We start from the raw sequence: 24704 nt of genomic DNA on the forward strand, positions 1-24704 counted from the left end.
AAAACGACAAAAAATTTAATTTTTAAATCCTTAAAAACTTCAAAAATTTGGAAAATCGGACCATATACACTGAAGATATGGAAAAAAGTGTTAAATATATTTATAAATAGCCTAAAACCTGCCAAAAAGGCAGTCTGACCGTCATGGTTATTTCCTTTAAAGACGGGAAATTTAATTTTGATATCTACAACTGAAAAAATTTTGAAATTCGGACTAAAAACACTGAAGATGTGGAGAAAAATGTTAAAAATATAAAAAACAGCCTAAAACCTGCTGAAAAGGCAGTCTGGCCGTCATGGTTGTCTTCTTTAAAAGACGGGAAATTTAATTTTGATATCTATAACTGAAAAAATTTTGAAAATCAGACCATACACTGAAGATATGGAGAAAAATGTGAAAAATATAAAAATAGCCTAAAACCTGCTAAAAAGGCAGTCTGGCCTTCATGATTGTTTTTTTAAACGACAGGAAATTTAATTTTGATATCTGTAACTGAAAAAATTTTGAAAATCGGACCATAAACACTGAAGATATGGAGAAAAATGTGAAAAATATAAAAATAGCCTAAAACCTGCTAAAAATCGGTCCGACCGCAAATGATGTTTTATAGTCAATTGTGCTCCTTAATAATGGGAAATTTCAGCATTCTATCTTTTATAGGAGCTGAGTAAATCCCATTTCCCCCATAGCGTTACGGACGAACGGACGAACTGACTGACGGACGGACGGACGGACAAAGTGAATTATAGAGTAGCTTCGCTACTAAAAACAGGTAATACAAACCACTACTCCTCCCCCCTTATTTTAAAATAAATAAAAAATAATTTTAGGCTAGGTTATATAAGGCAGAGGGAAGCAATGCTGGGTTAGGATCCGCAGGTTTAGACAACCATATCGGTTCAGCGGTTAGCTAGATTCTATTGGTTCAAACAGAAAGACAGACAAATAGACAGACAAACATCCCGTTACTTTATTATAACGATAGACGTTTTTAGTGAAACTATCCCTTATCCACGAGATTGGATGGCTGTGATTAAAATGCATAGAATGAAAGTTTACAGAGATTAACCTCGATATTTCTTATTGAGTTCTATATCTCTATGTATTAGGACAAACATTCTGTACATTAAAAGTCGCAAAATGAATTAAAATGTAATTAATTTATGTTACTGCCAATAATTGTTGCCAATTTAGATACTTGACATTATATCTCATTCATTTCAAATTATTGACAGGCAAAGGTAAATGGCAATAATTGGAAAACATTGGTAGTACTTCGCCCCCAGCCTAGGTGTCTACCCCCAAGTAAAGAAATTGAAACTAACTTCCCTACCCCTCCTTAATGTTCAGATAATAGCGTGGTTATGTTTTCAAGGGCCACCACAACCCCTACCAGCCCTTTCTAATATCTATCAAAGACCAACACTAAGCCTTCCTTAATATTGTGGACACACATACAAACATCCAGCTACTTTGTTTCATAGGATTAGAGTTGAGAATCCTTGTCTACTCTAATTCATTATAATATGCAGTACAATATCAGAAAAAATAGAAGTTAATTAATAAAGGACGATTATGTCGACTTGATAAAGAGGACATTTAGATATATCATTATATCATACAAAAACAACTGAATTTCTATAAGTCTGTCTATCTGTCCAAGTGTATGTATGTCTGTTTGTACAAAAGAATTTATTTTTTATTATTATTAGGGGATGCGCGAATGCAGTCCTCAACTACTAAAAATTGTGCGTTCGAGTTACCCACGTTTGGGGTAATCATAGGGGTCAGCCATGCCCGAGTGCAATTGCACAGCCTTACCCTAGAGGAACCACTTTAGTGATCATGGTTAACCTCCACGCCAGGTAAGAATATTGCTAACCGTTGAACTGATATGTTACTTTACAATGTGGCTTATCCTAGGCCTTGGAAGGTTTATAACTATTTTGAGGAAAGGTTATCCCACATACCAAAGAAAAATCACCCGTAGAAAAACATTTTTTTTTAATTAAATTAAAAATGAGGGGTCTACATTCCCATAAATCCTCATATATTTTTTTATACCTACCAAGTCAAATATGAAGAAAAAAGCATACTTTCAGTACTAGTTTCCCTTTCAATATTGTTTTTTATTGTTTTTGAATAATCAAGAAAATCTGGATTTGCCCTAGTAATCTAAATATCATCTACAGAACTCTATACTTTTAAGTGATAAAAAATTCTAATATTTTTTTCAGTTTTTATATTTTAGCCTTAATAAATTTACTTTAAGAAAATAATTGAATAGTTATGCACGGTAGATATAGGTGTCTAATAGTAATGGATGTTATTGCAGAAATTTATGTCAAATCAATTCAAGAACAATATGATAACATTAAGTTTTTACTACATATGTAAGTCAACTTAAGACTTAAATTAAATCTGTTTAATTTTTGTTCAGTTTTAGTCCTTTGTGTATTTAAACAAATTGATATAGAAAGAATTCCATTAAACAATTGATAAACAAACAAATGGAATAATATAAAAACTACAGAAATAAGGGATATTACAACACAAGAGCTTTTCAGTCATTAAAAAGTCCTGATTTTGTAATTGGTCTTTAAAATCAGTTAATAGCGTTGGATTTATTTAAATATAAACACGGCCAAGTCCACTAAAAAGAGCAAAAAGCAATTTGCTAGCAGACGAAATGAGTCTCCGCCACCTAGGGCAGGTAGTTGTTTGGATTATATATACCTTCCATTAAACATTTATTACTTTGTGCACCAATGTCTATTTACCATGTTAATATTAAACATGATATTTTTTAATATTTAGCAATATTAATTTATTAACTAATTTTTTAACGCCTTGTATCTGTCAGTAGCTTAAAACCATTAGGTATGTACATAAAAAAGCATAACCTAATCAGCCAAGCAGTCAACGAGATATTAAGCTCAATATAGATTCTGGACGGACCAAAATCCCTCCCAAATATATGTGTAACTTGACTTATTTAGTTACTCGTGACAAAAACAAATCTTTTTTTTTTTATTTTATATATAAATGTATAAGTATAGATGTTTAATACAGACAACTACCTGGCCCAAGTGGTGGACACACTTTTAGTCTACTAGGTTTATATATTATTTTACTTTTATTTTCAAAATGAGACGTATTTGACTTTAACAAGGCTTTTAACAACAAAAATTATCTAGTTAAATTTTTTATTGATACATAAGTTATGATATTATGGTATTTTATATATTTAACAAGATGACATAATGATATTTGGTGACATTACAAATTTACAAAATTTGAGATCTTTAGCTTGACGTGGTTAATGGTTGTTATTCCTCCTATTTCTCTGGGGTGTGGGCGTGGATCCGTCTGCGCACACGGGGGAAGTATTACCAGCACACCTAAAATAAAAATAAATTTGTAAGGGGTGATAAAATAGTCAGTTATTATTCAAATTTGATTATAGGTGGGTGTGACAACAATCCGCAGTTGCGCAGCTAACTCTATAAAACGTGTAGTAGTTTTTGCATTCATTTCCACGAAAAAATTGGAATCAGTAATCTTTTATTAATTTTAAAGCTGCATTTCTTAGAACATAATTATTATTAAATATATAACATAAGTTTTGAAAATAATTTAAAAGGCAGTAGTAAGTACAAACAAAAAATACTATTCTTTAAATTCACTTAATGTGTATGTATAAGTTTTCTGCATTTCTTAGTTTTGTCCTTTGGAAAAAAAGCGGATAAAGGGATAAATAGCATGTGCATTATAGGTTAGGTAATCACATTAAACAGTCATAGTGTTATGCAGTATTTTGTGGTAGTTTTAGGTTTCCAGTTGCATTGCTAAATGCAAATGAAAACCATTAAAATATCTTGAAAATTACGTTAGTTCTTCAACAGAATGTCAATAATGCTTTAACGAAGTTTTAAAATATTTTAGCCATATCAAAACATTTTAATCTTAAGATATTAGCAGAATATATCTAAATTTACCTTAAAAAAAAAACTGAATGCGCCCTCTAACTGTCTTCTTTTTAAATTCTTTTATGATACATGCATTTTCAAAGACGTTTCTGTTTTGCAGTGAAATTTTTTAGCAAAGCTGCTTTATAATTCTGAATCTTTGTGCGTCAGTCTCTTAGAAACAGTACAAAGAACTGATTGTTTTTTTTAATTTCATTGCTTAAAAAAAGATTTTAAAGTAATAATTCATATAAAGCAATATTTTTTAGTTAGTCATTATATAATCATTATATTAGAACAAAGTGTCTTGCTTAATTTCTAGTAAAGATTTTAACATTTTAACAACAAAAAATCTTTAAAATTTAGATGATTTAGACTACTTTACTGTATAAACATGAAATCCTCAAATGCAAAATTTATTCAGGATGCACAGATTGTAGCTATACGCCATATGCAAATCATATTCTTTACATTAATAACTTAGGAATCATAACAATATACCAGTGAATAAATCTTTTAGAAACAAAATCCGTTTTGTATATGTATATTACTATATATACCTATAAAAATCACTATACCTCTTAGCATATTACTTTGGGTTTCATTAATTAAAATTTGCTATCGACTTTTAAAAAGTTATCATAAGTTACAATTCCTAGCTGAACAAGTGGTAATTATATTATATTAAAGTCAATTCATTTTTTTTTTTGAATATTGTGAATGACTTTTAAATAATATTGTTGTACATTAGATGTAATTTTTGTATGTAAATTTAAAGACAAATAAAGAATCAAATAATAATAAAAGTCAATTCATGTCCAACAACTTAAAAATACTATCAAAACTTATATCTTCCATAAAAAGGTTTATTGTTAATTATATTAGAAATATTGTATTAATGAGACCATTTATTGATAAGGTAAAAAGGCAATTTTTTACTGAAAGAGATACTTTTGCAGATGGTAGGCATCTAATAGAAGTGCCTTGATCTATAGCCAGAATTTATTATCATGATTAATTGAAGAAACAGTATGTTTTTTTATGGCTTGAATCATTTATACAATCAATAGATTGAATGAGTATTTGGAAAATGGGATATCTAATGAGTTTAAATAATGCACAAAAGGGGTAAAATTATTATTAGACATACTACACATCTAAAAAAAAAAAACTTTAAATAGTCTGAAATGCTTGCATAATATAAGTTAAAGAGAGGAAATAAATTTAGTTTCCTTAGTCTTAAGTTTGAAATGTAGTCTGTTGTAAGATTTTTTGTAGAGATGCTATGCATTTAATGATTGCCTTGAACTGAAGTCTGAAATACTTACACATAAGTAAATATCAAATCTTCAAAAGCATACAAAAATTATTATGTGAATATCAGGAGTAAAGGATTAGTCGCCTTAATAATTTCAATTATTTCAGAAGTAAAATAATTTACATCTATTTCTATTTCTTATAGAAAAAAATACCATAAAAAGTTTGCGTCAATGTTATGCCATTAAAATTAAATGAAACTACGTTAAACAGTAAGAATTTTTAAAAAGATATAAATTAAAATTCATTCGTTTAAATGAATAAGCTTATATTCGATATGCAACATTCTCAAATTAAAAAAAAGATATTTAGTACATTCAAACATGAATGACATTGAATTTAAAATGATAATATTTTTGCATAAACAAACATTTTTCATTTTTATAGAAAACAAGGATAAGAGCATCCATAAGTAGCGAAGCGTCAAAGTGAATTATAGATAGAGTAGATGTTTAATGATTATAAAAAAAAGAGGGAGTAGAAAAACAAGGATGACAACATCCATAAAGCGAAGCTCTGAAACGATATGACAGACGAATATTAACTTTAGTTAAGGAACCCGGTATTAGTGTCGGACTGATTATGACGTAACAAAAAAAATTAGCCAATGAGAGGCTACTATGAATTTTACCATTGGTCAATAATGTCCTCTCATTGGCTAATTTTTTTTGTTACGTCATAATCAGTCCGACACTAATACCGGGTTCTTAGTTAAGTGTCAGAACTGAACATACAAAATATGAAAATAAAAGGTTTGACAAAATTATACGTAAAACTTCTTAAATACAGAATTCTGTTTAAGGACATACTGACATTTTTTAATACTTGATGATAGAGATGCTTCGCTCATAATATTGTACCTTATTGTAATAGGAATCAGTAATCAAAAAATCAGATTGATCGGATGATTTTATCACATAAAAAATTGTTATTAAAAAAGTACAAAAATCAACATGTTTAAAATGGACGTACGGACATTATGATAACGATTATAGAGTTGCTACGCTTTCTAAGTCGTACCTAACTACTACAGGAATCACCATGCAAAGTTTGAAATCGATAGGACAATTTTAACATGCCTAAATTAACGAATAAAAGCTAACTATCTCGGACGGACGGACCGACCCTAATTATAGAAAAGCTTCGCTTTTAAAAAATTAGAAATCACAAAACCTTATGAACATATTTGCCTTTAAAGTATAACTGAATAATTAAATTATATACTGGATTCTCTTTCATGCAGGGGAAGGTTTTAGCAGTCTATCATGAATAATATCAAAGAAATTCACGTTTCCTCCACACCATATCTTACAGACTGGCGGACATTTTGAATTAAAGAGTAGCTTGCTACTTAAACTTTTAAATGTACTATTACATATTGCATATGTTTGGCCATTCAATTTCACAGCATGGTGGGGGGGGGGGGGGGGGGGGAATTTCCTTCAAAAAGTACTTTTTAAATGTTAATTTATGTAATAATATTTTTTTAAAGTATAAGCAAATACAAAAAAAATATGAGTTACAGCATAAGAAAAATTTCTTTTAGATTTTCCTAAATAATTTACATCAAAGTTAAAACATTAAAACAGGGGCGTCCAAGCTTTTTATTTTGGGGGGGGGGTAATTCGTGTTTGGGGGGGGGGGGGGTAAAATGGCGCGCGAAGCGAGCGGCAAATTTTTTTTACCCTCCCCAAAATTTTTACCCCGGGGGGAAAATTTGCTTGGGGGGGGGTAATTACCCCCCCTGAAATCTGTTGGCAGGGGTAAATTTAGTAAATACCCCCGGGGTAAAATTTTTGGGGGGGGTAATTTAAATTTTATTAAATATATAGAGTATTAAAAATGCGCGCGAAGCGCGTAAAAATTTTTTTATTAGAGATTTTTTATTTTGGGGGGGGTATTTACCCCCCCAAAATTGTTTGGGGGGGGTAAATACCCCCTCCTAAATGGTTGGGGGTGCCTACGGCACCCCCAGGGTAGGGGTAAATTTTGAATGGGGGGGGTAAAATGAAAAAATTTTGGGGGTGCCTATGGCACCCCCAAAATCGTTTGGGGGGGGGGTAATCGCCCCATTACCCCCCCCCCCCATTGGACGCCTATGCATTAAAACCTAATGTTTTTTCAAAGTACCTTGATTTTTGGTAATATTATGGTCACCTCTGGACATTTTGGCAGGTATTATCTCTAATAAGAAATGAAAACTTACTGTTTTTTTGGTTGAGATCCATCAGCACAGGGCTTGCGCCTCTTGGGAGATCCATCAGCGCACATTCTCTGGGGTCTGCCACCATCAGGGCAGGATGGTCTACACAAAATATTTCGAATTAAATGGGGGGGGTCAAACGGGCATAATTAGCGGAGATCTATAGGGATAAGACAATGCACGATAAATTGATGTACATTGTACAACCCTAATGATGGTACACATAATTGCCCCCCCCCCTTCTGTAGATTACAATTAGTAGATCAAACGTTTGAACTCTTATTCAATCAACCAAAATTCATTAAAAGTCCCCAAATTAGACAACGACCCCAGCCCCCCCCCCCTCTTCACCAAAAATAAGAAATTCCGATTGTTTTGCTTAATTTGTATTAAGTTGGCGAATCTAGATTTTTTAAAATAATGCCATATTAGAGATATCTCAGAAAACACACATTTAACTACTTGAATAATTTTGTACCTGGAATCATCAGCACATCTGCCAGGTCTGGCGACAGGTACGGGACTGGAACCATCCTCGCAGACGGAAATAACGGAGCCGCCGTTGGGGCATGGCTGCCGCCTAATCTTCTCTGAGCCGTCGCTACATCTCTTCTCTGGCCGAGAACTATCGGCGCATCTGTGAACAGAATCAAAATAATATTTACTTAATTGATTTCAAAGTGTTCTTTACTTATTGTTTAATGTTTCATAGGTTAATTTCACACAAGTTATGATTCATATTATTTCCGATTTAGATTTTCACAAACAAAAGTTGAAAGAAATATGAATCGAAAACACCTTTTCAAACAAGATCAAATAAACGCCCAACCCCCTCAATTAAAATGATTTTTTTGTTAGCTTATCTACTACATACTATTAGGTCCCTTCATATTTTGTGTCTTAAATTCCGCATATCATTAAATTAAAAAAATTAATAGAAGTTTAAGGCAAATAGGAGAGGTAACTCCAACGTGCTGTTCTGATAAATATTATTTAATGAATGGAATTGAAGACACACCACTTCAAACCGAATTTACCAATTACTGAATCAAAACTAAAAGACTGAATGCAAAGCTCAAAGATACTCCAAAATATACCTCAAATTTCGTCCGTTTCTACCATTTCTGCCACCTTGTGCAAGGGCAACAAATACAATAAGGCCTGCAAAAATATATAAATTAAGTAAGGTTTGATAAATAACCCAGCCCTACAAAAAAATAAAGGTATTATAAACAAAATTATAGATCAAATCTTTTCACCCGATTATAAAGCAACTAATGGAAGAACGAGTTTATATTTCTTTCTAGTTTTCACATATTTTTATTACTGTATGCTATAGAATGAAATATTCATCACTTTATTTCTATCCTTCCCCTACAGACGGACATACAGGCCATTATAATATGTGGCCTCACATCTAAAAGTACTAATTGTACTGTGAATGTGATAGAATATATGTATAAGAAGTATTTTTTATTTTATAAAATAATCATGTATGCATTAAAAACATATTTTTTATTAATCCACTTTTTAATGTTTTATAATAGTATGTACTAACCTAAAAATACAATCTGTTTCACGTTCATTTTATATGATTATGTGTATGTGTGTATGTGAGCAAGATTATATTCAAACTAAATTATTATGATATTATCTGGCCTTTAAGTAAACTACGTTTTACCCCTTGTTTTCTCTCTATAATATGTTTATAACACAAAGCCCTAATAAAATGAATATTTTGTATTTCCGATAATATAACATTTTGCTCAAAATATTTTTAAAAACGATCATTTCTGTAATTTGGGGCCTTCCGTTCTTCTGTAACGGTTTAGCTCTTTTCGTTGATTTAGACATGATAGAATTGTCTTATCGATTTCAAACTTTGCATGATGATTCCTATAGCAGTTCGGCGTGACAACTCTATAATTGTTACCAGAAAGTCCGTTATTGTTTGTTTGTCCTTCCATCGGATGCTGTATATTGTCATCCATGTTGTACATGCTTCTTTTAAGTAAGGCACACCGGGCCTTTTATATTTATCTGGGAGGGTACATTGCGATCAAAATAATGAAAAATAAAAAGATTTGGAGGAGAATTGGTGTTGAAATTGCTAAAACAGTGATTATGTAATTTATGTTGTTTAGAGGTACTTATAAGTAATAATTTAACAATTAGTTAACATCCAGAAAAAATGCTATTATAGCTCCTCAAGGAAGCTTGTTTGTTGTCTTACTTTTTTAATATCAAAGATGCTTCTATTTTTATAGGGATCGATTTCAACAAAATCCTAAATATGAGGCTTTCCAACGAAGTACCTTTTTGAGCAAGCACTGATAACCCCACCCAACCGCCCAGGCCCTCTCCCTAATTCTTGAAAAATCAAAAAGAAGAAGAAGAAGGTGGTAGTTGTTTGTTTGTTTATTACTTTATGTCAGGTTAGGTCAAGTTTTATTGGAAACTGGGCAGCTACGCAAGGTTAGGGTACCGTAAGTATAGGCTGCATAGGGTTCGGACCTACCACAGGGGTTAGGAATAGTGAAAAAAGAAATGTTCCTTATTTGAATTTATTGAAAATAAGGGATGATGGGTTTCAGTGCTCAAGCAGCAATTTTTGGGAAAGCACAGAGACAATAAGTATATTAGTTCTCATACAGATATGTATAGGCCTTCTAAATTTAGATTTTTTTAGAAAATATTAAAGAGTAGCATGTTATGTTAGGGATTCTTTTAATTGAATCCCCACACAAGTTAAAATAATACAGAGAGAAAAAAATCATCTAGATTCCGGATTTTTCAAGTATGACATAACATGTTTTTTTTTCTATTTTTATAATTTAAAAATTAAGTATTTAATTGTAAATTTCCTGTTCTATCATAGATTACAATTTAATCATTATACCTAATATTATTAATATTATGTATGTTTTACAAAATTAGATAAGTTGACCTATTTTTCTTTAGGTGGACCTACTCTAAAATAGGTCACCTATTTCGACCAAATCAAAGACAGAATTGTTGTTAGGCAATTAAAATAAAAACATATCTATAATATAGATGTATATACAGACAACATCCCTTCTTCCTTTTTCAAAGACCTCTTTCTTCTGGTTCTAAATTATTTTCTGCTACTTGGCTGTGTTAATATAAGCGACACAATTGGTTGATTTTCAATGACCCAATAGAAAGGTTGAACAGGGCGGTTGCGATGGGGGGAGAGATACAGTTATTTAACCCTTTCTCCCTCTAGTGTTTTATTCTAATAAAATAAACATAGGTGATTCTCATTCTTTGATTTCTTTGACAATACAGTCAATTTGTAGCTCAGCAATAGTTTTTTTGTTGTTGTCATTTTCACTGAATTTTAATAATACCCTGAGTTTAACACAACTTTTTTAGTTCAACGTGGTAAAGTCATTAAAAGATAGATTTCAGGGATAAGGGATAGGAAACCTGGCCATTAATTAGGTCCCGGCCTAGATTCTATAGGGATATTGCAACTATTACAAATTACTATCAAACTGGCGGACGCTCCCAAGTAGCAATTGCTCTAAACCAATAAGAAACGGCCTGTTTTTAACAACCAATCACCAATTGGCGGAAATTTTAGAAGCAGACAATTCTAGAAAAAATAATGATTTCGTCTGCTACTAAAAAATAAATATAAATGGTGTTAGATCACATTAGCTTAATTATTAAATCTGCTTAGAGTTAAACATTAAAAAAGGGCCATATAGAAAAAACAAAAATAACGGGATTATTTTTTGGAAAGAAGGTAGCTACGAATTTTCATTTGGTAGTTTATAAATTAGATGTTGTATTTTGAATTTTAAAAATTTAATATGGAATTGATACAACACCTTAACCCTAATATATGTACAATACAACACATTACAAATATATCACTACATAATAGTATCCAAAGAACTTGATAGAATGTTACCCAAGTGCATATTAATTTATTTATTTGAATTTTAATTAGCAATGAAATTTTCAAATAAAATTTTTACTCATAAATAAAAATGCAAATAATACAAACTAAAATCTGTCTGAGGGAAACCCAACGATAGCTTTCTGACAGTTCAAATTACCAAAGTAAAAGATAAAAAAATTTTGGGAGAGAAAAAACTTCATTTTAACAAGAGCCATTAATATATAGGTTTATAAAAAGTTATGTTTTTTACTTTAAACTAGCTACCTGAATTTGATTCTATACTTTATCTACACACACACACACTGCTTTTTCATTAGCGTTTTATACGAACCACTGCGCCATCCCAAAACTGGTTTATTAGGCTAGAAATAGGCCTAGGCTTGAAATAGGCCTGAAATAATATTTTCCTACGTTTCCCATCCCTTATCCCTGATAGATTTATATCCTTCCTAATTTTAAGTCTCCTAACATGACCTTTTATTGTAAACGAAAAAAGTTGAGGAATGAAGGAAAGTGGCAAACTTGTTGAATAAGGTGCAAATAATAAACAATCTTTTCTGTGGTAAGGGATGTTAGAGGTATATTGCAACTTGTGCACGTCCCTAGAGTATGAAATTATTTACATCTCACCATTTTTACCATTTTTTCAAATTAGAGAAATGGTTGTTTATCCACCCCTTGCCAACATACTTTACTTTTTGAATATTGGAAATCCCATTATATCCTATCCATACCCATAAAGTTCAATATTTGTTCTATGATCTGGGCTTTTTATCTTTGTTAACATAACTAAGGGGATACATTTGTTAACATATAGAAGGAGGGGGACAAACAAACACATGCATAACGCACGCGCGAGCTAACACACACACAAAATATCAGATAAGGCAGATCTACATATGAAACTTGAAAAATCCACCAAAATCCTGAAAAATCTGGTAATTAGTACGAGTACTACGTTCTGTTCCACAAATGATTGGGACTGCTTGTCTGTTTGGAATTAGTACATTTTCATTTACATTATATCAATATTTAAAATCTACTGTTTGACATATAATCATGGATTAAAGGATAAGAAACTAAAAACATAAGTAAAAAATATTTAAAAGTAATAGGATGTCAATGTGTATGTGTGTGTATGTAGGGAAGGATCTCGCTAACCGCTGAATCTATGTGGTTCTCCTTTACAGTGAAGGTTGTCATAGTTCCAGGTAAGGTTTACAACTAATTTGGGTTTAGATACCACCTACATAAAAAGAATAATCACCTCTAGATTAAATTGACCCCCCACCAAACAAAAATCAAGTGCTCTTTGAGAGGCATCTAGGGACGTAACCACTGGTGTTTATATGTAGCGCAATATTTTAACATCATTTAAAAGAAAGTGGGATAGTTTAAACTAAAATTAAAACCTTATTTTTGATATTTTGGGAGAATTGTCTGTGAGAGTTTATTCAGATGGGGGGAGAGGGGACAAATAAAGCCACAGTGGTATCTCGGAACTGTAAAGGATATCAAAACATAGAAGTTGTTTATGATCTTTTGAATTGAGCGTGATGCTCTGAATACTCATGGTACCTATGGTATCAAAGGTCATTCTAAGGTCAAAAAGGCGACTTTGGTGAAATAATTAAAATGTTAATTCATGTTTGGATTATAAAGGTCTTAAAATTTTAGTGCTGTTTTTAAAGGATCCAATTTTGAAATTTAAAAAGTCAGAAAATTTTGAATTTGTAAAAATAATCTTCTATACTGACAATATCTAAATTCCGTGATTTTTTTTTGGCTTAGTTACTCCTCCCTATTTTAATGATTATATCGTTATAACTATTAAACGAGAAGATTATTACGTAATTAATTGATAAAGGGAAATTTGGGCTTCGGAGAAATAAGGACATTTATTTATTATTTATAAGATAACAAATTTATAAATATAGATGTATAGCCCAGACAACTACATGGGACCAGTGTTGGGGAGCTTAGTTGTCTGCTAGCAAATTGTTTTCTGCATTATTGTAGCAACTTGTTCCCGCCGCTATTGGCTGATATTCAAAGAACCAAATGAAAGTCTCAAAGGGTCCACAAAGTAGGTCCATAAACTTATTAAACCACTTTTACCTCTTTTATGATTACATTTAGATCAGGAATATAGATAATTGCAATGTGTTATTTGATAAAAATTTCCGTCCATCAGTCAGATAACGGTTTATGAAAACTTGATTTTCTCAGCTATTAATAAAGATTGAGGATTTTAATTTCGTGTAAGGATTCTCTTAACTATTAAACTTCTAGTCCATAAATGACTTTGTCCACCTCTTCATCAATATAACTTCTGATATTAAAGATAGATGTATTTAATTGCTGTAACCATTGGACATTTAATTAACCCCGCGCTATTCATTGATGTTGTCATCCTCGTTTGCGGTAAAATTTAAAAAAAATTATTTAAATTTATAAAAAAAAAAGGAAATTTAGTTGTACTAAACACTTGAATGTCAAAAATAAATTGTAATGTACTTGAAAATTAAAAAAAAAACAAGTATGATAACTTTTTAAAAGAGAAGCCTAACAAATAATTAACTTGAAAGAACCCCAGAAGCAACCTTAATCCTTTTAACAAAGTTAAAGGATCTCTGTCTGTGTGTGTGTCTGTACCGAATGATCTCGCTAACCGCTGAACTGATATTGTTCACCTTTACAGTGTAGCTTCTCATGTGTCATGGGAAGGTTTATAGCTATTTGGGGGGAGGGTACCTTCCCAAGAGAAATTGCAAATCCAAAGAAGTAAAACACGCCGCCGTGCGGATTTTTTACCATCTTAACATATTTTAACTTAAGAAATATTTTATGTGCCCCCTCGAGAATTCAAAGATAACACTGTACGGGCATAGACATTAGACATAAAAATAATAATTCTACCGTTCATTATTTTTTAATAGATTTATTGTCATCCTAAATTTTTTTTTCAATATTGAAAATTTGAGTACCCCCCCCCCCCCCCCCCCCCGACAGAGAACTATGAACTCTGGCCGCAGCGCTCGGCTCCATAGCCTGCCTGGCCGCAGCGCTCGGCCCCCTTGCCTGCCTAGCCGCAGCGCTCGGCCCCCTTGCCTGCCTAGCCGCAGCGCTCGGCCCCCTTGCCTGCCTAGCCGCAGCGCTCGGCTCCCTAGCCTAAAACCTAACCTAACCTAAAATAGTTGTTCGTCGGTAGTCGGGGGGGGGGGGGGGGGGGGGGGGTAGAAAATTGAAAAAATAGAGGATAACGCCAAATATGAATATAAATCAAATTTTGTTTTAAAATACACTTGTTATGTTTTAATTCACATTTAATTCAGCTTCAAAAGTATGATAGAAAAAAAACAAGGATTTTTATGTTCATAAGTAGTGAAGCGGAAATAATTCAAATAGGAAAGTATATTTTTATAGAACAATTGTAATAACTATGACATAAAGAAGTAAGGTTTTTTGTCTTTCTCTGTTAAGATATCGCTAACAACTGAATCGAATGAATTCTTCATTTCATGGAAGCTTCGCATAGGACCAAGGATGGTTTTAGAGTATTTTTTTTCCCCCTATCTCATTGATCAAATACAAATCCCTCAGTTATTTTTGGCACATTCGCTAGTTTATCAGACAGTGCTAAAGTTGATTGATGCATCTGTCGTAAAAAAAACATGCCACAGTTTTTTTAATAGCTGTGCTAATCAAAATAAATCTTTGCTATCAAATTTCCATACCTCTGGATTAAAGTCATATAATATTTAATTCAAATATCATAATACTAGGTTCTATCTAATTTTCTTCACCTAATTCTATTTGTATATGATAAGAACGTGATTATTGTTATAGAATTCCTGAATTGTTGACCGACATCCAGGAAAATTTGCAGAATATAAAGTTGCCAAAGTTAAAAAAAAGTAAAAGACTTTTTGATTATAAAAACCTTGTTCTGTTAACCTAAATTGGTATAAGTTATTACTGGCAGAAATAAGTTATACAGCTTAGAAGTGTATAACTATACACTTAACATTTTCGCATATTTACAGAAGCAAATTACTTTTTAATTATAATCATTATAAAGTTTAGAGACTAATTGTATATTAGTATAATTATGTTCTATTAAACTTATCAATTCTTCTTTGTAACAATTCTTTCTGAAAGGCTAAATAGAGATTTTTTCTTTTAGTTTAAAAATTGTACCAAAAAAATAAAATTTGCCAAAGGTTTCAGTGATAGACAGCCATAGCTACTCTCAGTCGCGCGGCTTATTCATCCAGTAAGCATCAGCCACATCCAACAAATTTCAAATAATTCAGCCGTCAGCCTTGCGGCTTTTTGGGTTACCATATAAGCCACGTTGTCAGCCGAAGAAAACCGTCACCCACGTGGCTCTTGTTATTTATGATTCTCATAGTAGGATTAGTGTTTTCTTTCTGGAGTTATATGAGATAATAATATATTTAACATTATTTTTTATTTATAAGTGGTATAAGATTATTTCGACATATTATGTATTATATGACGTTTTACTTTGATGACGTTTAGTAATTTTGATACTCCTGAGGTTACACAATTTGGTTTTATACTTCATAGTAATACCTATTCTCAATGTATGTTGCTTTCCCTCAAAATGCGTAGCGAACATAGAAACTTCCCCTCCCCAACTTATTATTAATATTGAAAAAAAGAGAAGTAATTTTTTTTCTACATGCATAACCTCTGCTTGGGGGCCCAAAACCTTCGGGGCCATTACATGCCGTACCGTACCCTGTACCTATTGTATCTTAACCTAAACTAACCTAAATTTTAAAAAACGCACAAAACTATGACAACCTCCCCCTCTTCTTTCTGATTATCAATTTATTTCACAATTATTGGTTGTGGCAAGTTTCTGTGCTCGATTAGGTACTTAAGGGAATCGGCTCAATATACGGCTAATTAGAGGGTTTCTAGTTTTGCAAATATTAAAATTATTGTCCAAATAGATTACTTTCCAAAAAATGAAACATATTCATAAATTTCTTGAATTATAAGAACAAAACAAAGAATGCATTACTATGAGAACATATTTTGTGTAAATTTTGCTACATTTTAATATATTTAACAAAAAAAGCTACTTAAAACTTCTATTATTTTTAAATTCGAATTTTTAAGTAATTTCTTTTAAAATATTAGCAAAGCTTACATCTGATATTTTTGTATGAAAAAAGCACTTTAACTAATGATTCAAACTTAGTTTTTTGAAGGATAAATTGAAGCAACTTATAGTTTCTTATAAAAATTACGTCATACAATACAAATGACAAATGATAGGCCAATTTACATTTTAATTTGCCAATAGTAAAATGTATACTGGCCTATCATTGGTCATTTGAATTGTATGACGTCATTTTTTATTAGTCACTTAAGCTGCTTCGGATAACTTTCAATTTCAGTCTTGTTGGGCAGGTCTTATCAACACTAATAAAAGCACACACACACATACATATCTATTTGAACATTTTGTAAGTCACTTGAAACTTTAATTAAGGTTAAATTGTGATACCTAATCAGCCAACCTCTGCTCTCTCAAGGAGCTATTCAAATGTATGTATGAAATTATATTAAACTTAGTGACTTTGGTTTTATCATGTATATTGTATATTATATGTATTATGATCATACTTTCAAAGAAGGTATTAAATGAGAAATTCAAGGGTTTTCAGTAGATGTACATTAATTTGGACAAAAAATAAATATGCCTTCCAATTTGAAACCACCCATCCCCCCACTTTTATTAAAAATAGAGTTTTTTTTTCTTTATACCTAACCCCTGAGGGGTTTTCTAACTATCTGCGCCGAACCTGTAACCAATTTAACCTAACCTAACTTAGCCTAAGGTAACGATAATTAGTAGAAAAATAGACTCCCTTTCCATTTTTTAAATTTATTCTAAAATAAGGGAAGGGGGGTTTCTATGCTCGACAAAGCACTTTGAGGGAAACCGCATTATTTTTTAGTGAAATCTTAGTAATTTTCAGCCACACTGTACTTGCAGCATAAATGAAATCTAATCCTTGTAATATTATCTAGTCCACATATTATTGTGGAATCTCACATGTTCAGTTCATGTTGAAAATTCATTTAAACCTTGAATTCATAACATTTTATCAGATTTAGAACTTCATACATTGTGATAATTTAGGTTTAATTTCAGTGCTAACATGTTCATTTAAAAAAGCCACGTTTTTCTATAATTTAGGTCGGTCTTTCCATCCGTTCGACCGTTTAACGGAAGTCCGTACTTGGAAAATGCTGATTTTTACATCTTTTTGTATGTTATCATAATCATATTCATCTGATTTTTGGAACTATGACTTAAAAATGAAAGTATGTCCTATTATATTATCTGGTATTTAAGTAATTTTGCAACAAATTTATGTTCAATTTTGTTTAGACTTACAAATTAAAGTTCTGCTTTTAAATTATGTCAAGTTCTGACACTCTCCAAGAGTTATTGTTCATTTGTTCTTCCTTTTTATTTTAGAGCTTCGCTTTTATGGTTGCTGTCATCCTTGTTAATTGTTACAAATTACACAATAACAAATAGGACACAAATCAAACAAAATATTGTAGATTAATTTTACATTATAAGCATAAGTATCATAAAGTAAAATTGGTGCTTCCCACAAGTGGTCGGTTGAGCACTGAAAACCAAATTCCATGATTTTGAAATTATTTGAAAATAAAAGAATATAGTTTTTTTTTCCTATGCTTAAACTCGCGGAGAGTTCTAACCCTGCAGGGCTTATACCTGCGGTACCCTAACAGAGGGGCTAACCAATATAACCTCAGATAATTTGACCTAAAGTAATAAACAAACAAACGGACACTACCCCCTCCCTGATTTTTATTTTATTTTAAAATAATGGGGAGGGGGGGGAGGTTATCAGGAGGTTACTTTGAGTGCCACAATATGTGTTTTCAATATAACAGTGGAAGCTCTACAAAGTGTCCTTAAAGATGAGCCGTGTGACGTCAATAGATCCATCTTTTAAGGTGTCTCCTTTCCCACTCTCATCTCTCATTTTTATGACGTCACAAGGCAAATATTTTAGGACACTATGTAAAGCTCCAAGCAAGTGCTTTCACATAAGAACTCCATATATCACTCAATAATCAAAGTAACATCATATTGCTCAGTAATTAAAAATTACGGAGGAAAAGGATGCCTCTAGAAAGTGGCCAGGTGCCCAAGGATCCAAAGTTTGAATCTGAATTATTGGTGGATTATAAACCAGACACACAGATATATATACAGATTTAAGGTATTATGCACAGCATACATCACAAGAATATTAATTTCAAGTTCACAATATTATCACACACAAGCAACATAATGAACAAGCAATTTCATCAATGAACAAGATAATTATAGACAGAATTATCATTGTAAACATATATCAGTTTAAAAATTCAAAACAAACAAACAAATTACTCTTCAATGAATATCATCCTTAATTAAAAAAAATTTTACCCTTGTGTGTAATCCCCCCCCCCCCCCTCCAACCCTTATTAAAAATCATAGATGGGAGGTAGGTTTTTTTTTAGTTGTTTATTAGTTTAGGTCAGGCTAGGTTACGTTAGGTTTTCCTGAATGGTTAGGTTCTCCCGAAGGTGCTAGACATAGGGAAGAAAACTACCCCCTCCCCCCCCCCCTCCTTTTTCAATTTATTTATTAAAGGGAGTGGGGGAGGTGCATCAGTGCTCAAACGGCACTTAATGTGATAGCACCAAAATTTGTTTTCTAAGTGTACTATGTTTCTGTACCGTACTCTTACAAATAAACAAAAACAATTTACTTGGATATTTACAGTCATGTGTTTAAATATGAATATCTTCTTAAATGCTATTTATATCCATCCAGGTATAGCTGGCAGAGAGAGTGTAAGAAATACGGAACCAATTTCTTATCCTGACCAGAATCAGCCATAAACAAAAATGTTGTAAATCTGTTTATATGGATGCAGAATATTCAAATGTTCAAGAATCTATAGGGATGGAGACAATGGCCGATAAATTGGTGTTCATTCCCAATGATGATGCACAAAATACCCCTTCTGTAGATTACAACTACTGATTGAAACGTTTCGCCACTCAACTTAATGAATCAAAATTCAATAAATTCCCAAAGTTGTTGAGACATCAAACTAAAAAAACGGTATTATAAAACTTTGGGGACTAGTGTAGTAAACAGCCCATTGTCCCCTCCTCCCTGCAAATGTTGGTTCCAGGATTCTGGTGTAAACTCAATGCAATTCTCTGTTACTTCATAATTCCTCCCAAATTATAACTTAGTTAGTACCTAAAATTGGGCCAGGATACAGAAACCCTGCTTCAAATACCCAATAATAGAATATAAATTTAAAATTTTCCTTTAATTACACAGTACTTTAATTTTAAATCTTGCAAAAGAAAGTTAATTTATATCATAAAAAGAAAAGTATCTAAAGAAAGTTTTTTCACAGTGGAGGTACTATCCATAAATTACTTTTTGTTCACAAATTTGTTAAACACATATGGTTACAAATTATTTCTTATTTATCTCAATAAACTTCCTTTTCCTTTCAATTAATTAATACAAACATTCATTTTAGTTTCGAAGCAACTCTATAGTTTACTTTTTATCTCAGTCTGTCCGTAAAGCTATGCGAGGAAAAGTAATTTTCTCAGCTGCTCGGTACGTTAGTCTGTTAGTAATGCTACAAAAGACAAATAAACATATTGAAGTTTTTGAAAGATTTTAGGATTTGTGTTTGAAATAAGAAAAAAAATAAAAAGTACATTTAAATTAATATGGGCGGAATTCTGGGAGGGAAAATGTCCAACCCTTGATATGTATCTGTTCCTAGATTTATTCTTTACTTTTTACTTGCATATAACATTTTTCTTCTATATTCTACATTTCTAGGCAATGTGCAAAATAAAAAATAATAACATTCAATTAAAAGTATGTTGATATCTTCAAAACAAAGTAGAATGATGTTTGTTGGTCATTTAAAATCTATCTAACAGCTAAACCAATTTGTTTGTTCTTTTCAAGGAATACCTATTGTTCTTAGGATGGTTTTAAGCTATTTTTCTGAGGTGTTGAACACTTACTTATCCAAAAGAATTCGGAACATTCCCTTCCCATTAAAATTTCATATTCTGAAAATATGGTGAAGGATTAAAAACTAATTATTTTTATCACATGAAGACTAATTAGAGATTCTTCTTTTATTCATCATTTTTATTTTGAAATTAATATCAAAGTTTTTGATCGACTCGTGTAGTAAAACGTGCAAATTACTTACAAGATAAAATTTTACTAGCAAAGCTTCTATATTTTCTTCGTTTGTCTGTACGTTATTCAGTCCGTAACGCTTTGGGGAAAATGTGATTTTTTCAGCTGTTATTCAAGATTGACGGCTGATTTTTTTGTAAAGAATTTCTATACCAATAAGAATCCAGTAACTAATTTACTTTGTACGTCGCTCTTTCAATCATGCTACAAAATATAAATATATGTGAGAAAGGTTTCGTGTTTCTTGATTTTAATAAATTAACTTTAAATCTCTTTGTCCGTATTCCCCTCCATGATTTTTTCTGCTTCGCTACTTATGGAAGTTGTCATTCTTGTTATTGATGTTCTTCCTACATGGCGGCAAAGTTTAAGAACAATGAAAATAAAGCAGGAAAATGTTGATAATATTTGTTCTTGTGATTAAAAGTTTAATTAAATGAATGTTGCATTATTTGAATTAGCATGTAAGCATGTTTATACAATTTAGCAAATAAAAAATATTTTTGCATTGAATGATAACTTTTCTTAAACATATCTAACCCTAAACCATCAAAAGACGACTAGTAAGCTTATCTACAAAAATAGAAAATATCCTGTTAATTTATTACTTACATCTTTGTGTATAGAAAATAATTGTACTTTAAATGGATTTATAACGTGGATATTATGACAGGGGAAAAATTGTCGTCAATTCAGGTTGATAACATTGAACTCTCTTATTGATCAGTTCGTTCATTCAGTAGGAGGGAAGGGGACTTGAAAAAGTAAGATAGGTGTCGATATTTAAGCCCATTTTTGTTTCACTTTATTAGAGAACATGAAAATCACTTATAAGATCCAAGTTATAATATATCCATTGTACTTTACAGTATGAATAATAACAAGGATGCCAACATTCATGCAAGCCAAGCTCTAAAACGGTAGGACAAACGAACATTAGCACTTGTAGAATGTCAGAACTAAACAATCGGAACATAAATGTATAAAATTCGAAAGTAAATTTGTTGAAAAACTGCTTTAAAAGAGGGTAATCTACTTAATTACATTTTTATGACTTGATTATAATTATGCTTCGCTTAAAAATTGTACTTTGTTGTCCTAGGAAGCAGTATTCCAAAAATCAGATCAATTTGATAATTATAACACATAAAATTAAAGTTAAAAATAAACATATTTAAAATTGACGTTCGGAAATTCTGATGACGATCATAGAGTTGCTACGCTTTCTAAATCATACCTGACTACTACAGTAATCACCAGGCAAAATTTGAAACCATTAAGACAATTCTTACATCACATGCCAAAATTAACGAAAAAAGCTAACGGACCGACCCTAATAATAGAAAAGCTATGCTTTTTAAAAAAAAATTCAGTTTTGTGATGACACTGTCTGCTATGTTTGTGATGACACTGTCTGCTATGTTTGTGATGACACTGTCTGCTATGTTTGTGATGACACTGTCTGCTATGTTTGTGATGACACTGTCTGCTATGTTTGTGATGACACTGTCTGCTATGTTTGTGATGACACTGTCTGCTATGTTTGTGATGACACTGTCTGCTATGTTTGTGATGACACTGTCTGCTATGTTTGTGATGACACTGTCTGCTATGTTTGTGATGACACTGTCTGCTATGTTTGTGATGACACTGTCTGCTATGTTTGTGATGACACTGTCTGCTATGTTTGTGATGACACTATCGCTATGTTTGTGATGACACTGTCTGCTATGTTTGTGATGACACTGTCTGCTATGTTTGCCCAATTTGTCTCTACTAGACAACAAAACTTTCACAGACAAAGTAAACCTTTGAAAGATTCACTTACTAACATGTTACAAATTAAAAGAAAATCAATAAAATTTAGATTTTTTGCCCATAACATCCATACTGCATGCTTTTGTTTTTTGCTGTAGAAAATACAGAAAAAAAACTCCTAAATTATGCTCATTGCAAATATTATGTATTATGACAAAAAAATCACAAAACGCATTTTGTAAATATTTGTGAAACTCGATGTAAGAAAACCCCGAATGGGCCCAGAATTAGCCTATCATCGCAATGAGGTATAAGCTGGAATCGAACTTGATGCTTACCCAACAATCAGACGAGTTATACTTTAAGCTAGGAGAGAAAGTTGAATTAATTTTCAAAATAACTTTGTCTGTTTTATGAGTTTTTGTGTGTATGACCATTAAGATCTTGAAAACAGTAGAGTATTCGCACTGTTTTCAATAAACAAGGCTGTTAATACTCAGGGATCTAAAGGGATAAGACAATGGCCGACTAATTCATGTACATCCCCAATGTTAATACAAAATAAATACCCTTTCTGTAAATTACAATTAGTGATTGAAAAGTCAATTTAATAAACTAACCAATCAAAGAATAAGAAAACGGTATTATAAAACTCTGGGGATTTCTGTAATAAACAGCCCATTGTCCCCCCTCCCCCTCTCTCTCTCTCTCTTTCTCTCTCTCTGTTTGATAGTTTTCCTTTTGTTACATATCTCACAAAATTTGTCCTATAGTTATGTCATCAAATTTTTAACTGGTAAGTATTCAAATTTGAGCTTTCTTCTAACCTTTGAAATAAAAGTTTTAATACTCACAGTATACTTTATTTTCACTTCACTAAATTAAATTAAATTAAAAGTAGCGAAGATGCTCTATAATTTTATAAGACTTTTAATGAACAAAGTAAAATAATAATTTTAAGAATTTATCTTGAAACATATCATGTATTTGATATTTGTTATATGTTTATCCTAATTTGCCGTTTTGTCCTATCATATCATTATCATATACTCATTGTGCAATGAAATAATTCTTATCAGGGATCTTTCTTAGTTATCATTGTCCTATACACAAACCCATGTAAAAAAAATACAATAGGAAGCATGAATAATAATTTTCTCGTATTCATTCAAATCCATAAGAAAAAACTATGTCTAGCATCGTATTATAAACAGCTTTCTACGAATATAAAAATGTACAATTACAAGATTATAACCAGTTTTTTTGACCGAGGTGCCGAAGGCACGGGCTGGCTAAAAAAACTGGTTTTAATCTTATAATTGTACCTTCTATATCTGCGGAAAGCTGTTTATAATACGATGCGAGAAATAACTATTCCAGTATCGCTTCGAAATCGACTAATATCCGATAGATTAGAACCGGTTCTCAGTCATACTGAAAAATTACGTATAGCATCGTATTATATCCAGTTTTCTACAAATATAAACTGGTTTTAATCTTATAATTTTACATTTTTATATCCTCGGACAGATGTTTATAATACGATGCGATAAATAACTATTCATATTTTTGTCATTGCCCTCTCCTTGCATATGACAAAAAATAATGCGAATCATGAATCATAATTTTCTTATCTTCAATTTTTATTTCACACTTATCCTCTACAAATGCACTATTTTGTACAGTTACAGGGTGGCGAAAAAAATAAATGAAATAATAGTTATTTCTCGCATCGTATTATAAACGGCTTTCCGCGGATATAGAATGTACAATTATAAGATTAAAACCAGTTTTTTAGCCTCTAGGTGCCGAAGGCACGGTCTAAAAAAACTGGTTTTATTCTTATGATTGTACATTTTTATATTCGTAGAAAGCTGGATATAATACGATGCTAGACATAGTTTTTTCGTATGGATGAGAACCGGTTCCTATCCAGCGGATTCGAATGAATACGAGAAAAAAAATTTAAATATCCTTATACAACCATTTTTCATATGCATAAATTTTTTTTATGATTAACTTCCTAAAATTGTTTTTTATGTATTTTAAAAGTGTCAAATCATAAAAAAAAAACTAAATCAAGTTTTACAAAAAGATATATTTTGTCTATTTTTTTCATTTTCTTGAGAAATACAAAATAAAACACAGGACATTTAATTGTAACAAAACAACTTGCACTTTAAATGAGTTGAATATTTTACC

The 24704-nt window shown here is 31.5% G+C and overlaps 1 protein-coding gene and 1 non-coding gene across 2 annotated transcripts; both read right to left on the reverse strand.

The window, feature by feature from the left end:
- Positions 1 to 1708: 1708 nt before the first annotated feature.
- LOC145333076 (U1 spliceosomal RNA) lies at positions 1709 to 1873 on the reverse strand. The gene has a single exon (XR_013884436.1). It is a non-coding gene; the product is annotated as a U1 spliceosomal RNA (small nuclear RNA).
- A 1316-nt stretch (positions 1874 to 3189) lies between these two features.
- On the reverse strand, positions 3190 to 9187 carry LOC145314545 (uncharacterized). Its single transcript, XM_080154513.1, has 5 exons — positions 9047 to 9187; positions 8586 to 8649; positions 7967 to 8125; positions 7492 to 7590; positions 3190 to 3401 (listed from the first exon to the last, which is right to left on the reverse strand). Exons 1-5 carry the CDS (start codon positions 9072 to 9074, stop codon positions 3320 to 3322), a joined length of 432 nt encoding a protein of 143 aa, XP_080010639.1. The 5' UTR covers positions 9075 to 9187; the 3' UTR covers positions 3190 to 3319.
- Between the last annotated feature and the right edge of the window lie 15517 nt (positions 9188 to 24704).

Source organism: Acartia tonsa, chromosome 1, assembly GCF_053477335.1.
Source record: "Acartia tonsa isolate MP-2025a chromosome 1, ASM5347733v1, whole genome shotgun sequence".
In the NCBI taxonomy this organism is placed as follows: Eukaryota; Metazoa; Arthropoda; class Copepoda; order Calanoida; family Acartiidae; genus Acartia; species Acartia tonsa.